At 45.1% G+C, this 15,080-nt stretch overlaps 1 protein-coding gene across 1 annotated transcript; it reads left to right on the top strand.

Moving 5' to 3' along the window:
* The first annotated feature begins 4,605 nt into the window (after nucleotides 1-4,605).
* TEKT4 (tektin 4) lies at nucleotides 4,606-12,426 on the top strand. Its single transcript, XM_059484571.1, has 6 exons — nucleotides 4,606-5,124; nucleotides 7,143-7,213; nucleotides 8,427-8,570; nucleotides 9,815-10,037; nucleotides 11,382-11,536; nucleotides 12,207-12,426. The coding sequence occupies exons 1-6, from the start codon at nucleotides 4,606-4,608 to the stop codon at nucleotides 12,424-12,426; spliced, it is 1,332 nt and encodes a 443-aa protein (XP_059340554.1).
* Nucleotides 12,427-15,080: the final 2,654 nt, after the last annotated feature.

The following is a 15,080-nucleotide window of genomic DNA, read 5'->3' as shown; positions in this document are numbered from 1 at the left end:
TTTTTTTACTCTTTTAAATTGGATTTTCCAGCTGCATTCCTGATTTTCCTCTTCCATGGGCTTTGCTGCTGGAAGGGAATCCCTGCTCCACTCAGGAATTCCTGAATTCCCACCTCGGGGCAGCAATTCCTGTTGCCCATGGCAACCTCTCATTGCCATGGAAAATCCTCCTTAAAATTCCTTTTCCCTCTCAAATCCAGCAATTCTGTATTTTTCCCAAGAAGAAAATCAGGATTTTTATGGATTCTTTACCTCCAAGCTCCTCTTATTCCCCTTTTTTCCTAATTTTCTTTCATTTCTCCCCTAAAATTCCTTTAATTTCCAACGAGCTCCTTGTGCCACTGATTATCCCACAGCAAAATGATTCCAAACCCTCTGGAATCTTGGAAAATCACCTGGAAGTGTCTGAACTGGGAGCAGCTCCCTGGAATTGTGCTCCACTGCCAAATATTCCTATTTATCCATGCATTCCATGCAGGAAAAATAAAGGTGCTGGAGGGGTTCCCTCAGGATTCCCTCCCTGGGTTTTTCCCGTTTTTTTTTTTAAGGAATGCTGACTTGAAACTCGTGGAGTGTGAAATCCTGGCTGGGCGTTTCCATGGGAACCAGGCGGGTTTTCCTGCCGAGGATTCCCGCTGACCTCACTCCCGCTGGAATCTCCCGCTCCCGCTTTTCCCTCGGTTTCAATTCCCGGTGTTTCACTCTCCTGGATTTTCCTCTTTCCATTCCAAGGATGAGGATTCCCGGCATTAAAAAAGTGGGATAAAACAACCTTAAGCTGGTTTTTCCCAGGAAAATCCCCTCAGCTGGGTGGGAATGATTGAATTGTCCAGGAAAGATGAAAAGGGAATATTCCCAAGAATTTGGAATGATGGGAAAAGGGGGAATAGCTTCCAACTGCCAGAGGGCAGGGATAAATGGGATATTGGGAAGGAATCATTCCATCCTGTCTGGGATGGAATTCCCAGAGAAGCTGTGGAATTCCTGGATCCCTGGAAGTATCCAAGGAAAGGTTGGATGAGGATTGGGATAATGGGAAGCATTGGGGTTGGAATGGGATGAGCTTGAAGATCCCAATCCAAACCATTCCAGGAGCAATCCAGGATCATCCTGGCCTGACTATTCCAGAGTCAATCCCACAAAAAGGGGGGATTTTAGGATTAAAAAAAGATGGAAATGGGATAAATGTTCCATCCTGGGAACGATCCAAGCAGCAGGAGCCTCCAGGTTCCTCCTGGAATGGGAAAGCTCCTCTTGCACTTCAGATTATCCCAGCAGAAAAAGAATTCCTCTTTCTTTCCCATAAAAATGTTTTCTAGGCTGGGATGGAAGAATTCCAGTGTCCCCATCCATGGCAGGGCCGCAATGGGATCCTCCATAAAATCCCATTAATCCGAACAAATTTCGTGAAGGAAATTCCCTTCTCCCCTTTTCCAGCAGTGCTTTCCCTTCCTCCAGCAGGAACAAAGGCATCAAAAGCTCCTGCAGGAAAAGCCATCCCGAAAAGTCATGGAAAGGGCACATAAATAAGGGATGAGCCAGGAGGAGGCAGAAAATGCGGGAAGAGCGGCAGAGCCTCATTATCCCAGATCCCAAAATTCCTCAGGAGACTCCAGCGGAGCTGAGCCAGTGAATATTTTATAGGGAAGCCCCTGTTCCCTTCCTGCTTTTCCATGTGGCCTCTCCCGAAAGAGCGATTTGCTTTGGAAAACAAAGAATGTTCCATGAGTGGAAAACAAGGGATGCTCCCTGTGTGGAAAATAAGGAATGTTCCCTGTGTGGAAAACAAGGAATGTTCCCTGAATGGGAAAACAAGGAATGTTCCCTGAGCGGGAAAATAAGGAATGCTCCTTGAGTGGAAAACAAGGAATGTTCCCTGAGTGGGAAAATAAGGAATGCTCCTTGAGTGGAAAACAAGGAATGTTCCCTGAGTGGGAAAATAAGGAATGTTCCCTGAGTGGAAAACAAGGAATGCCACAAAACTCTGGGCACAGTGCTGGGATCAGAGCCAGCAACACCTGGAATATTCAAAACCCCTCCTTCCTTCCCCAAATCCCAGCACATCCGACTTTTCCCTTTATCCCGGAGAATCCCCTGCTCCAAACGCCGGGAATAAAATCCCTGTGCTCGAATCCCCCTCCAGCCAGGATAAAAATCCCTCCCTGTGGCACAGCCACATTCCCTAATCCCAAAGTTCCCTTGGATGTGCCCCCGGCTGGCTCCTCCCGTCCCCCACACCGGGAGCAGGCAGCCGGGGATGTTGGGATTGGGATCGCTCCAGGTTTTTATCCCTGCTCCAGACGGGGAATTGGAGCTGCGTGGGCGAGCGGCTCCTGCACGGCGGCAGCGCCGCAGGCACATGGAGGAATGTGTGCCGGGAAAAGGGGAATGGATGGGGGGACACCGGGAATGGGGTTCACTTGTGTCCCTCTCCCCTCCACGGGAGGATCCATCCATCCCTGATCCTTTTATTAGGCTGGAAAACTGGGAAAGATGGGAGAGGCGGGCTCTTTTCCTTTTCTTTGAGCTGTCCCAGGCATGATTTTTGCACCCTCATCCACCCCTCTCAAATTGCTGCCAGCATCCTAAAAAATCCTCTATCCCTCTTTTCCATGAAGGAGTTAAATAAATTACATCAGCACTTCCCTACACAGTAAACCCTGGAAATTTCTCTATCCCTCTTTTCTGTGAAGGAGCTAAATAAATTACATCAGCACTTCTCTGTACAGTAAATCCCAAAAATTCTGTCAGATCCCATTTATCCTCTGAAATTATCCTAAACCCAGAACAGACCTGGGATTATTTGCATTCCAGGGATTATTCCAAGAGCTAATCAGCTCCAGAGCATGGGGAGGATTGGGAGCAAACAGGATTGGAGGCTGGAATTCTCCCAGGGCTGTTGTAATCCAGCAGGGATATCCATAATTCAGTAGGGATATCCATAATCCTTCCCAAAATTGCCCTCAAAGCTCTGAGGTGCTGGGAGAAGCTGCAATCTGAGCAATAATTCCCTCCAAATCCTGCTTTTCTTGTACATTCCGGGTTTTCCAAAATGGGAGTGATTCCCCTCTGCAGGAATGGGGAGAGGTGCTTTTAAAATCCACCTGGAGTGTGGGATTCCCTGTGGAAATCTGGGAATTTTGCCCACACCTGCCGGGTTCATCCTGAAGTTCTGCCAGCTGGAAAAAGCACCTTTCCCAAGGCAGAGAATTCCACAAATCTCATCAAGATCCACATCTCCTGCAGGAGAGCCAAACTTCCCTTCCTCCTTTATTCCCCTTTCTTTTCCCTTTTCCCCAACAGGACCAGAGTCACAGCAAAGGCCTCAACAATGAATATTTGGAAATAAAAGCAGAACAAAGAGCACAAATGTGTTAACCGAGCAGCCTAAAACCAGGGGGGCTCTCTGGAATCTTCCGGGGGAAACCAGAGGGGTTGGAACTGAGATGAAATCCTGTCACCCCTGAGCCTTCTTTTTTCCTAGGCTAAACAACCCCAGCTCCCTCAGCCGTTCTTCTAAACATTGGTGTTCCAAGCCCTTCATCATGTTGCTCTCCTCTGGATAAGTTTAATATTGACGTCCTTCCTATGGTTCCATGAGGGCCGCCCTGGCCACCATGACACCTCCCTCAGGCGCCTTCCCGCCTTTTCCTGTCACCATGGCAACGAGCCACCCTCACCATGGCCGTCCTTGGGCTCTTGGAAAGGGCAAGGGCCAGACCCTCAGCCCATGGGGGAGAAAAAGGCTCTGAACTGCCCACCCTGGCACATAAACCCTGCTTCCCGCACAAGGTTCTTGTGGAGGACTCCAGAAAGCTGAGCAGCCTCTGGCGTCGCCATATTGCGCGTACCTAAAGCTGCCTGGGAGAAGGAATTTTGGGTCAGCTCTGCTGGCACAATCCCTCCCGGCACAGGGCAAGGGCTTTGCATGCCGAGGCTTTGCTGCAGCCAAGGAAAGCTCCTGGCACAGGGTCACCTTTGCTGCTCAGCCAGACACCCCAAGTGCCCCAGCCACAGGAAATTGCCGGATCCGGGTGGTGCCGGCGCTGGCAAATGCCAGACCTGGGCGGTGCAGGCGCCGGCAATTTGCTGGATGTGGAGTCCTGGCACCGGCAAATTACCAGACCTGGGCGGTGCCGGGAAATTGTCAGATTTTGCCTTTCCATGCCAGCAAATTGCTGGACTTGGGCTGTGCTGGCACCGAGAAATTTCTGGATCTGGGCTCTGGCGGTGGCAGCAAACACCAGATTTCAGGCTCCAGGTGTTGCTAAGCACCGGATCTGAACCCCTCCTTTCCTTCCTGGAACGAGGTGCCCTCACCCTCCCGAAATCCCCGGCATTTCCCCTCAGCCCTCCGCAGCTCGCGGTCTTCATTCACCGCGGCCTTCCCAATTTAACTGCAACCGCCTTCCCGTTACCACGGCAACGAGCCGCGTGGGGGCGGGCACAGAGAGCACATCCACCAATCAGCGGCGCGCTCTGTGCGAATAATCTCTCTGATTGGTCTATGCTGCTGTCCATCAAGCAGCGGGCCCGCCCAGTCGTTGGTTGCCGCGGTGAGGCGAGGACGCTCGGGCGGGAGCGGCGAGCGGCGGAGGCTCCGCCATGGCGCAGCCCGACGAGCCGCACCCGCCGGTCGTTCCCTCCTGCCCGCTGCCCAGCAAGACCTGCGATGTGGTCCCCACCGAGAGGCCGCGCTCCTGCTGCGGCATGGCCCTGGCCGGCCTGCGCACCGCCAAATACCACCTGCCCGAGTGGCACCGCCGCAACGCGGGCGTCTGCTTCGAGGCGTACACGACGGGCGAGCAGGCGGAGCGCGGCCGCGGCGAGGCCAAGCACCTGATGAAGCATGCGGCCGCCAGCGCGCAGCGAGCCCAGGGCTACTCCAAGGCCACGCTGGGCCAGCGGCTGCAGGACCTCCAGTTCTGGAGGGTGGAGCTGCAGAAGGAGATCATGGAGCTGGACGCCGAGACCAACCTGCTGGTGGCCCAGAAGCTGCGGCTGGAGCGGGCGCTCGATGCCACCGAGGTGCCCTACTCGGTTGTCATCGATAACCTGGAGTGCCGGGAGCGGCGGCAGCCCCCGGACCTGGTGATCGATGAGGTGGAGAAGCAGCTGATGAAGGTGAGCGGCGCCCGGGCTTGGTGACAGCCCCGGCGCTGCTGCTCTGGTGGTAATAGGGGGAAATAATTCTAATAATCTCGCAATAAGGGACAATAATTCTAATAATCTCACATGGCTTAACCTCTTCAGTACTATTCTGCTTAGCCAACACCAACTATGAATGAACTCACAGCCGAATCCTCCTACTTACACGAGGCCTTCAGCCCCTTCTATCACTCATAGCCACCTGATGACTCCTAGCTAACCTGACAAACAACAAACCTCATAGCAGAACAAACGATTGTAATCACACTTTTCAACTGATGTGCCTTCAAAATTGTCCTAACAGGAGCCACAATCCTACTTACTGCCTCATACACCCTATACATGCTCACAATGACACAACCAGGCACTCTCCCATCCCGTATTACATCAGTCCAAAACTCCACACGAGAACATCTTCTCACAGCCCTACATCTAATCCCCATAATGCTCCTAATCCTCAAACCTGAACTAATTTCTGGTATCCCCACATGCAAGTATAGTTTCAACCAAAACATTCGACCGTGACTCTAAAAATAGAAGTTAAACCCTTCTTACAGTGCTGAAATGAGGAGCAGCAGTGAGGAGGTGAAGCTGAGGATGCTGGAAGTGTCTCCTGTGAGTCGGGGTCTGGTGCTCCTTCCTGTGCTCCAGGTGTCACTCCAAGGAATTTTTTGAGTCCTTGCTGTGATTTAATCACTTTGGGAAGTGATTAAATCACTTTGGGAAGTGTGGCTGGAGGAGAGCAGATCACTCCCTCAGCCCAGACCCCAACAAAACCAACCCAGAGCTTTCCTGCACCAACACAAAAATCCTATTCTGGCATAAATTCCTTCTCTACCCGCCTTGAAACCCCCTCCTTTCTGCAGGTTACACTTTAAAACTCCACAATCCAGAAGTTCAGGAACACTGGGATATTCCTTGGCTGTTCCCATGCTCAAATTGACCAAATTTTGGCAGTTTCTGTCATTAATTCTCCCCGAGTTTTGCCAAGGTGATGATCCAACCCTGTCACTGAGATTCCTTTCAAATTCCAGTGTCATTCTTGTGCTGGGTGTTACAAAAAACACATTTTCCATTCTGGAATTACACCTATTCCAATATCCCATAAATTAATTAATGATTATTCACCTGCAGGCTCCAATCAGAATCAGTTACCCGAGGATTAATATTCAAAAAATAAGGATCAGACTGAAATGTGTAAACCTGGTGGGGTTTTGGGGATTATCCTGAGAAGAACCAGGAATTTCTTGATCCCTGTGGATCCTTCCCAACTCAGGATATTCTAGCATTCCACATAGAAGGCATGATAGGATTTAGGAATATTTTGAATGGGAATTGGGTGTAATTTCTGATTTATAATCAATATTTAAGAGATTTTCCAGTCAAAAATATAAACAGGGAAGAGTAGATGTAGGATATTTCCATGTGGGAGTTGTTACAATTTTTAGGTTGGAAAAGACTTTAAAACTCTTCAAGTCCATGGTTCCAGGCATGGGGAAATTCCCTGATTTTTCCCTATCTCAAAACTGAGCAGGGAATTAATTTATTCCATTTAATCTGATGGCATCCTGGAATCCTGGAATGGTTTTGGATGGATAGGACCTTAAAAATCATCAATTCCCACCCCTTCCCACTATTCCCACCCTCTCCCATTATCCCAGGTTGCTCCAAGCCCCTTCCAGCCTGGCCTTGGACATTCCAGGGATGGAGCAGCCACAGCTTCTCTGGGAATCTGTGCCAGGGAAGAATTCCTTCCATGACAGGATAACATTCAGACTTTTTCATGAAATACACAAAATTTTGAAATATTCCAGGTTTTTCAGCCCCCATAGGTTTAGACCTGAGTTCCCTCAGGATCTGGTGACTCCAAAATTCCAAGTTTTACCCTAACAAAGTGAGAGTAAATAAGGAAATGTAAGGATTTATCCCCAAGTTGCTCCTCAGGATGGTGTTTCCTGCTCTGGATCCATGGAATTGTCCCTGTTTTTCTTTAGGAAGCCGATCTGATCCGGGATATCCGGGATCTTCTGAAAAGAACCATCATCCAAGCTGCCACCCAGATAAGGTAAAACATTTCCCAGGATTCTTCAGCCAAATAATTCCTGGGATAAAGGTGGACACAGATCTCAGCCAGGCCAGGCTTAGGAGCTGAGGGGATTCCATGCAAACCCAGATTTTCAGGTAGATATAGATTTTCCTGCTCTCCACAACTGTGTTGGATTTGTTTTCCAACACTAAATTCCAGTGCTATAAAAATATTCTCTGGATATCTTCTTGGAGAAATCTTTGTATTATTAAAGGGATTTTTGGGATCAAAGGAATTTTTTTGCCACCAGAGGTCAGTGTGGACTTTAAATCTGGAATTTCTGTGCCAGGCCAGGTATTCCTTGCCATTCCAAAGGATTATTTCCTTGGAATTTCTAACCCTTTGGAAAGTTGTTATTGTATCCTAAATTCCATCAATATAAAGGAATCATGCTTGAAACTTCATATTTTAGTTTAAAAAATCCTTCAATCTGCTCCTGTTCTACCTGATAGAAGAAATATTGGTCTTTAAAAATGGCTGTAAATGCCAATTAAGATAAAGTTGCTCTGTTGTATTAATTAGAGCATGAGAGGAGCCTAATGAGGTTAATTTGGGGGTTTTAATTGTTTTAAGATAATTTTAGCCCAGTTTTAGCCCCATTTTATTCCAAGTTTACTCCCATTTTATTTCTCTTTTCCAAGAGAATTCCCAATTCCTTGGCTGAGAGTGACACCTGCTGTTATCAACTGATAACAACCCACAGGCTTTTGTAATTAGAATCATTATAATTATAATTAACTGAACGATATGTGACTCTAATTAACAACAAAGCAGCAATTTTAATCTGAATATCATTAAAGGTTATCCAGTTCCATGGGCAGGGAACTTCCACAATCCCAGAGTTCTCCAGCCTTGGACATTTCAGGGATCCAGAGGCAGCCACAGCTTCTCTGGAAATTCTATTGCAGGGCCCCCCCACTCTCACAATGGAATTTTTCCCCAAAATTCCATCTCAATCAGACTCCTCTTCCAGGCACCCTCACACTGGCATTTTTTCCCAAAATCCCATCTCAGTCAGGCTCCTCTTCCAGGAGATGGAGCTGTCAAGGGAGAGTTTGGGATTTCCCAACCTGCAAGGAATTTCACGGTCTTGTTTCCCTGTAGAACACAAAAGGTGGAGCTGTGCTTCCCAAAGAGGGCTGGGTTGGGAATTCCCTTGCTTCCAGCTGAGCTGTGATCCCAACTTTTGCAGATCCAACCGGATCCAGAAGGAGAACTGCGAGCTGGACTGGTCGGATAAGGTGGAGACGTACAACATCGACGACAAATGCATCGGCTACTGCACCGACAGCACCGACGTCCAGTTCCACCCCAGCTCCGTCAAGTTCGAGGAGAAGTGAGTAATTCCCAGGATCTCCTGGGACAGCACACCTGGAGTGCCCAATCCCAGCTGGGGGAAGAGCTTCGAGGCGGTGCCATGGTTTGAAGGGTTGTGCTGGATGTTCTACGTGGATTATTTGGGTTGGAAATTCATCCGGTTCCAGTCCCAACACTTTCCAGCATCCCAGGCTGCTCAAAACTCCATCCTTGGGTGCTTCCAAGGGATGGGACAGCCACAGCTTCTCTGGGAATTCTATTTCAGCCCCTCCCCACCCTCTCAGGGAATTCCTTCCCAATATCCCATCTCTCCATGTGAAGCCATTCCCTGTGTCCTATCCCTCCATCCCTTGTCCCCAGTCCAGCTCCCATGGAGCCCCTCCAGGCGCTGGAAGGGGCTCTGAGCTCTCCCTGGAGCCTTCTCCTCTCCAGCCTGTCAAGATCCTGTTTTTTTTAATTTCCAGCCTTTAAATCCTGGATATATTCCCAAGTTTATTTGCCATGACTGAACTGGACAAAAAAATGTGTGTGAATGTTCTGACCAGCTTTAGCTCAAGATGGAGCACTTGGACTGAATTTATTTTAGGCTTTAGTTCCCTCTGAAGCCACAGGAGCAGGAGATTATTAATTTGGGGATTTTTTATTAATTTATTTTATTGATTTATTAAAAGTTTTTCTTAATTTATTCAAGTATTTTTATTAATTAATTCTAGGATTTTTAATGATTTCTTAAAATATTTTATTAATATGTCCAAGATCTTTAATTAATTTATTTGAGGATTTTTACTGATTTATTCAAGGATTTTAACTGATCTATTAGAATATTTTATTAATTTATTCAAGGATTTTAACTGATTTATTCAAGGCTTTTTATTACTTGATTTGAGGATTCTTAATGATCTATTAAGGATTTTTCTTATTTTATTCAAGAATTGTTATTAATTTATTGAGGATTTTTTATTGATTTATTAGAATATTTTTCTGAATTTATTCAAGAATTTTCATTAATTTATGGGAGGATTTTTATTAACTTATTAAAGGATTTTTATTAATTTATTAGAATATTCTATTAATTTATCCAAGAATTTTTATTAATTTATTTGAGGATTTTTATTAACTCATTAAAGGATTAATCCTGTTCCTTATGAGAAATCCACACCCCAAGCAAGACCTGAAACGACCAAAAGCCAACCCCACTTTCCCAGGATTAGAACCTTTTTTAAGGTCAAAATTCCCAATTTACCCCATTCCTTGTTCTTCCAGCGCCTCCACACCGAAGTCCTGGGCCCAGTTCAGCCACGACAACATTTCCAGGGCAGAACAGGAAAAATTGGCGTCGGTGCAGCTCCGGTCCCTGATCAACAACATCATCCACGACGCGTCCGAGGACCTGCGCATGCAGCGGGCAGCGGTCAGCGAGGCCTTTGACAGCCACTGCAGGGAGCTGGACGATGCCAAACTGCGCCTGGAGAGCCACCTGAAGCAGGTCAGGGGCACTTCATGGAGTTCTGGCATCCTTAAACCAAAAAAAATTTGGTTTAATCCACACAGGAGTGAAGTATTTTTGTGTCAGATTAGGATGCAGGGAGAGGTTTTGGGGTTTTGTTGTGGTCTTGGTGGTTTTTGTTGGGATGGAGTTCAGTTAAACACTTTAATCCTGAATTAAACCCTTTAAACCTGAATTAAACCCTTTAAACCTGAATTAAATACTTTAAACATGAATTAAACCCTTTAAACCTGAATTAAACCCTAAAACTGGCTGATCAAGCAGCTCTGATTGATCCAGGATTCCCAGATTTTTCTGGGATGGCAGCAAATTCAAGCTGGCAGTTGACTTCAGCCTCCTCCAATGTGGAGCAGCTCCTTCTTTTGTGGATTTTACATGGAATTCTGTGCTCTTTAAAAATTATTTACTATTTTTTGAAGAAGTCCTGCTCCTTCTTTAAAAACTTTAGGAGTAAAGATTTTCCTCATCCCTGGACTGAGGCCATTGGAAATGTGGGGAAAAAAGTAATTCCTTAGCCCCTGGTGGCAACTCCTGGGGTGGGGATGTGTTGTCATCCCACAGAACACATGGAAGAGGTTTTGAGGGAATATTTCCAGCTTCTTTTTAGACTGAAAATGGGATTTTCAGCGTAATAACAAAAATAAAGAGATCAAAACCACCACAGTACTTTTATTTTTTCTATGAACAAGGGGTGGCTTTGGGCCTTTCCCCTTTTCCAATATGGAGCAGCTCCTTTTTCCTCTTTTAGCCATTGGCAAGTGTGGAAAAAGTATTAATTCCTTCGGATCTGGGAATGACAACTGGATATCTTTATTTTTTGCATGTGTATCAATGGTTATGAAGGGAAGAATTTCAGGATTTCCTGTCTTTTCCATTTTCTTTGGAAAACCAGGTATTCCCAAGCTGCTCAGCAGCTCTCCCTCAAAATAAATTGATTTTTTTCTTGGATTTCCAGTTAAAATTGACAATTCAAAGCACTCCACGGAGGTGGGATGTGTTTTCATCCATGGGAGAGGTTTGGGATCTCTCCCATGGTTTTGGGACATGGGAGAAGCTGCAGAATATTTTCTGTTTTATTTAAACTAAAGCTGTGCTTCTCAGTGTAATATTAAAAATAAACAGGTCAAACCCACCTTAATTTTTGTATTTAATCTTAAATAAAATAAAATTATTTGTATTATCATCTAAAATGAAAATTATTCTTGTTGTACTTAATTCCCCAGACTGGTGGTAAAAACTTTAACACTTCACCATGAACAGATATTTTTGGGGATGCTATTCATCATTGTTTGAAGATGTTTTTTCCTTGGATTTTCTCTCCAGATCCTGAAGGATATTGGGGATGAGGAGGCCAACATTGAGAACCTGAAAAAAGCCATCAGGGACAAGGAAGCTTTCCTGAAGGTGGCTCAGACCAGGCTCTACGACAGATCCTCCAGGCCCAACGTCGAGCTCTGCAGGGATGAGCCCCAGTTCAGGTCAGTAAATCTACCCCAATTTACACAATTAACTCCAACTTAGGTCATTAATCAACTCCTCCAAGGCTCCTGTTCCATCCCAAAGTGATTTGGGGCTGTTTTTAAAATTTTTTTACCTCACAACTTTTAGTTTTTTGCCTCACGACTTTCAATTTTTTGCCTCACGACCTTTAATTTTTTTTACTTGAAGTCAGAAATTACTTTTCAATTCTGTAGTTGTTCTGTTTTATCTTTATCCCATATCCAATCTTGGATTTTTCTGAGGTTTTTTCCTCATAAATTTTTGATTCTATAGTTCTGTAGTCTTTATACCAAATCTTAACTTTTTGAGCAATTTCTCTGAGGTTTTTCCCTGATGAATTTTAGATTCTATAGTTGATCTTTATCCCCAGTCCAATCTTGGATTTCTCTGAAGTTTTTTCCTGATAAATTTTTGATTCTGTAATTGATCTTTATCCCAAATCTTACCTTTTTGAGCAATTTTTCTGAGGCTTTTTCCTGATAAATTTTAGATTCCGTAGTTAATCTTTATCCCAAATCAAATATTTTTTTTTACTTTTCTGAGGTCTTTTCCTGATGAATTTTAGAATCTGTAGTTGCTCTTTACCCCATATCCAATCTCTTGCTCACCATCCCCTGATTTTTCATGACTTAACTCAACTCCTTGCAGGTTGGTGAACGAAGTGGAGGGGCTCACAGTGTTCCTGGAGGCCCTGAAGAGAAAACTGATGGAGTCAGAGCAGAACCTGAAGAATTTGGAGGAGACCAGGATGAAGCTGGAGAAGGAGATTGCTGTGAAAGCCAACAGCATTTTTATTGACAGGCAGAAGTGCATGGGCTACCGAGTTCGCTACCCCGTGGACCTGGAGGTGGCGAGTTACCAACAGTGATTTCTGTACCCAGCCTGCAAAACCCAGGAGAAAAACTATTCCTTCTTTTCTGTTCAGCCATTGGCAAGTGTGGAAAAAAAAAATATCTGTGAGCTTTCATATGAATAAATTGAGAAATTGTACATTGAAGTGTTGTGTTCACTCGGTTTTCTTCTACTTGGGGTAAAATCCTTTCCTTTTCCTTTTCCTTTTCCTTTTCCTTTTCCTTTTCCTTTTCCTTTTCCTTTTCCTTTTCCTTTTCCTTTTCCTTTTCCTTTTCCTTTTCCTTTTCCTTTTCCTTTTCCTTTCCTGCTTAAAATCGATTTGTTCCATCTGCATTCTATCTATAGCATGTGTGCCTATTTTGGGGGATTTAATCCTAATAATTAAAAAGAAGTGAACATTTATTAGTAATAAAAAGGAATAAGAGTGGATATTTCTTAGGAATAATAAAAATATCCAGGTGGAAATAAAATATTTATAGCTTGAAATGAGTGCAATAAAACTGAGGAACACTCATTCAGCAAGGAATTTAGGCTGCTCAGACATTATTAATAAAAAACCCAAATTTTCCACACATTTTCCAGCTTTGATGACAATTTTCCCTTGGGAAAACTATTCCCAATCCATGGCACTTGCTGAGATGAATCCAAGAGTTTTTAATTTTAAATTTTTTTCAAGAAATAAAAAGATAATTTAACCAGCTTGGGGATGCAATCCTGAATTTCCACTTCATCACTGGGATGTGGAATGGAGCTGGTGCTGTGTTCTGGCTTTTCCCTGGAAGCAAAGCCTGTGGATGAGCTGTTATCCATCATTTTATCCCCAATTATCCACATCCCCAGCAAATGCCATGCAGCCATTATTGGGCACTTGTTAAATATGTGAGTGTCCAAAACCAGGGAAAAATGACCAGACCAAAATTTCATCATTTCCTGTTTTACAGGGATTTTTAACCTTTAAAAAGCAGCTGCTCAAAGGGGAAAAAAAAAAAAACTCCTTAAAGGCAAAATTGCCACAAAAAACCCTGGCCAGGGCCATTTGCAGAGCCCATGGATGAGGTGTGGGGTTGGAATTCCTGGGATTTTGTGTTCTCTGAATTCAGGATTATCCAGGAATTGCTTTTCCTGCTAAAAGCTGCTCCCATTCCTTTGGGAATGTCAAGGAGCATTTGGGATCCAAGAGTTTGGGTTGTTCTTTGGGGCTTTTCTTGGATTTCTCCTCATGATTGTGTTTGATAGCCCTGATTTTGGATCCTGAGGGAGAAATCAGGGAATCCTGGAGTTATTGGGGCTGGAAGAGACCTTCAAGCCCATCCAATTCCAACTCCAACAAATTTTCCAAACTCTGTCCAGCCTTGAACATTCCAGGCATGAGGCAGCCACAGCTTCACTGGAATTCCATCCCAGCCTGCAATTCCTTTCCAAAATCTTCCATTTTTTTATTGCTAAATATATTTATAATATAGAATTATTATATTTTATAGGATTATGACTGAAGGGAAAACCCTGGAGCAGCCTTTATCCCACTTTTCCCAGGACTCCAAGCAGCAAAGTTTTGCTCCCAGCCCTCCCAACCAGCAGCACTTGGAAAAAGGGAAACCTGAGCGTGGGAAACCTCAGCCTTTAATCCACAAAAAGTGAAAAAACGGGTTGGGAAAAAAGAATCCAAACACCCCAAGGCATTTAAACAAATAATTCCAACACATTTATCCAATACCCTGACACATTTATCAAATATCCCAACATTAATCACCCTCTGCTGATAAGAGAGAATTTATTCCCAGCCTGTTTGAAAGTTGGAGGGGGAAAGGTTGGGAAATTCTGTTGAAATGGAATTCCTTTTATTTTGTATAAAATCCAAATAGTTTGGGTTGGAGAGGACTTTAAAATCACCAGAATTTTGGATTTTTTGAGCATCTCTGCTGGGGAGGGGGTGGTTAAACCCATTCCAACCTTGCAAAGGGCAGGGAAATGTTGGGAGAAGGATTCCAGAGCGGTTAAGTAAGGAAAATGTTGGGAGAAGGATCCCAGAGCAGTTGTGGCTCTCAGGGAGAATTCCCAGCCCCTTTCCAGCCCCTTTCTCTCCATCCCAAACCATTTCCCTCCCTTCCCTCCGGTGGTTCCTCTTGTTTCCCCACTTCTCCCGCAGGCAGCAGCGGTGCCAATCCCTGTGATTCAATTCCCGGGGATAATTGGTCTGGAGGGAAAATGGAATGAAAAGCAGAGGAGGCAGAAATGAGATTATCTCCCAGGCTCCATTTAACTGCCTGTGCCACCAGAGCACACGGATGTTCCCCAGGAACGGGCAGGGCCCATTTGGCTGCAGTGGAAATGTTTCATTCCTGGGAAAACAGAGCCAATTTGGCAGATTATTATAATAATGATTTTAGGCTGGATATGCTGGACAGAGGGAGCCTGGGAGCTGGGATAATGAAAAATTCTGGAAGAGCAGTGAGAAACCAGGCTGGGAAAGCTGCACAAGCCCAGGGATGAGTAGCTTTGGGATGGGGTTGTGAGGCCAGGGCTCTCTGGCTTCTCTTCATCCCAGATTTTGCATCAATGGGTCAATCTTCCCTTTCCCTATCCCTTTCCCTTTCCCTTTCCCTTTCCCTTTCCCCTTTCTTCCCCTTTCCCTCTTTTTTCCCTTTCTCCTCCCCCATTTTCCCATTTCCT

Source organism: Ammospiza nelsoni, chromosome 17 (assembly GCF_027579445.1).
Source record: "Ammospiza nelsoni isolate bAmmNel1 chromosome 17, bAmmNel1.pri, whole genome shotgun sequence".
Taxonomy (NCBI): domain Eukaryota; kingdom Metazoa; phylum Chordata; class Aves; order Passeriformes; family Passerellidae; genus Ammospiza; species Ammospiza nelsoni.
The sequence above is the reverse complement of the archived record's forward strand: the minus strand, read 5'-3'. Positions and strand labels throughout refer to the sequence as shown.

What these genes read in the sequence shown, in the direction of transcription:
- TEKT4 (XM_059484571.1), top strand. Translation starts at nt 4,606, where the DNA reads ATGGCGCAGCCCGACGAGCCGCACCCGCCGGTCGTTCCCTCCTGCCCG. An exon ending in CAAGCTGCCACCCAGATAAG is followed by an intron (nt 7,214 to 8,426) that starts GTAAAACATTTC and finishes CAACTTTTGCAG; the next exon opens with ATCCAACCGGATCCAGAAGG. An exon ending in TCCGTCAAGTTCGAGGAGAA is followed by an intron (nt 8,571 to 9,814) that starts GTGAGTAATTCC and finishes TTGTTCTTCCAG; the next exon opens with CGCCTCCACACCGAAGTCCT.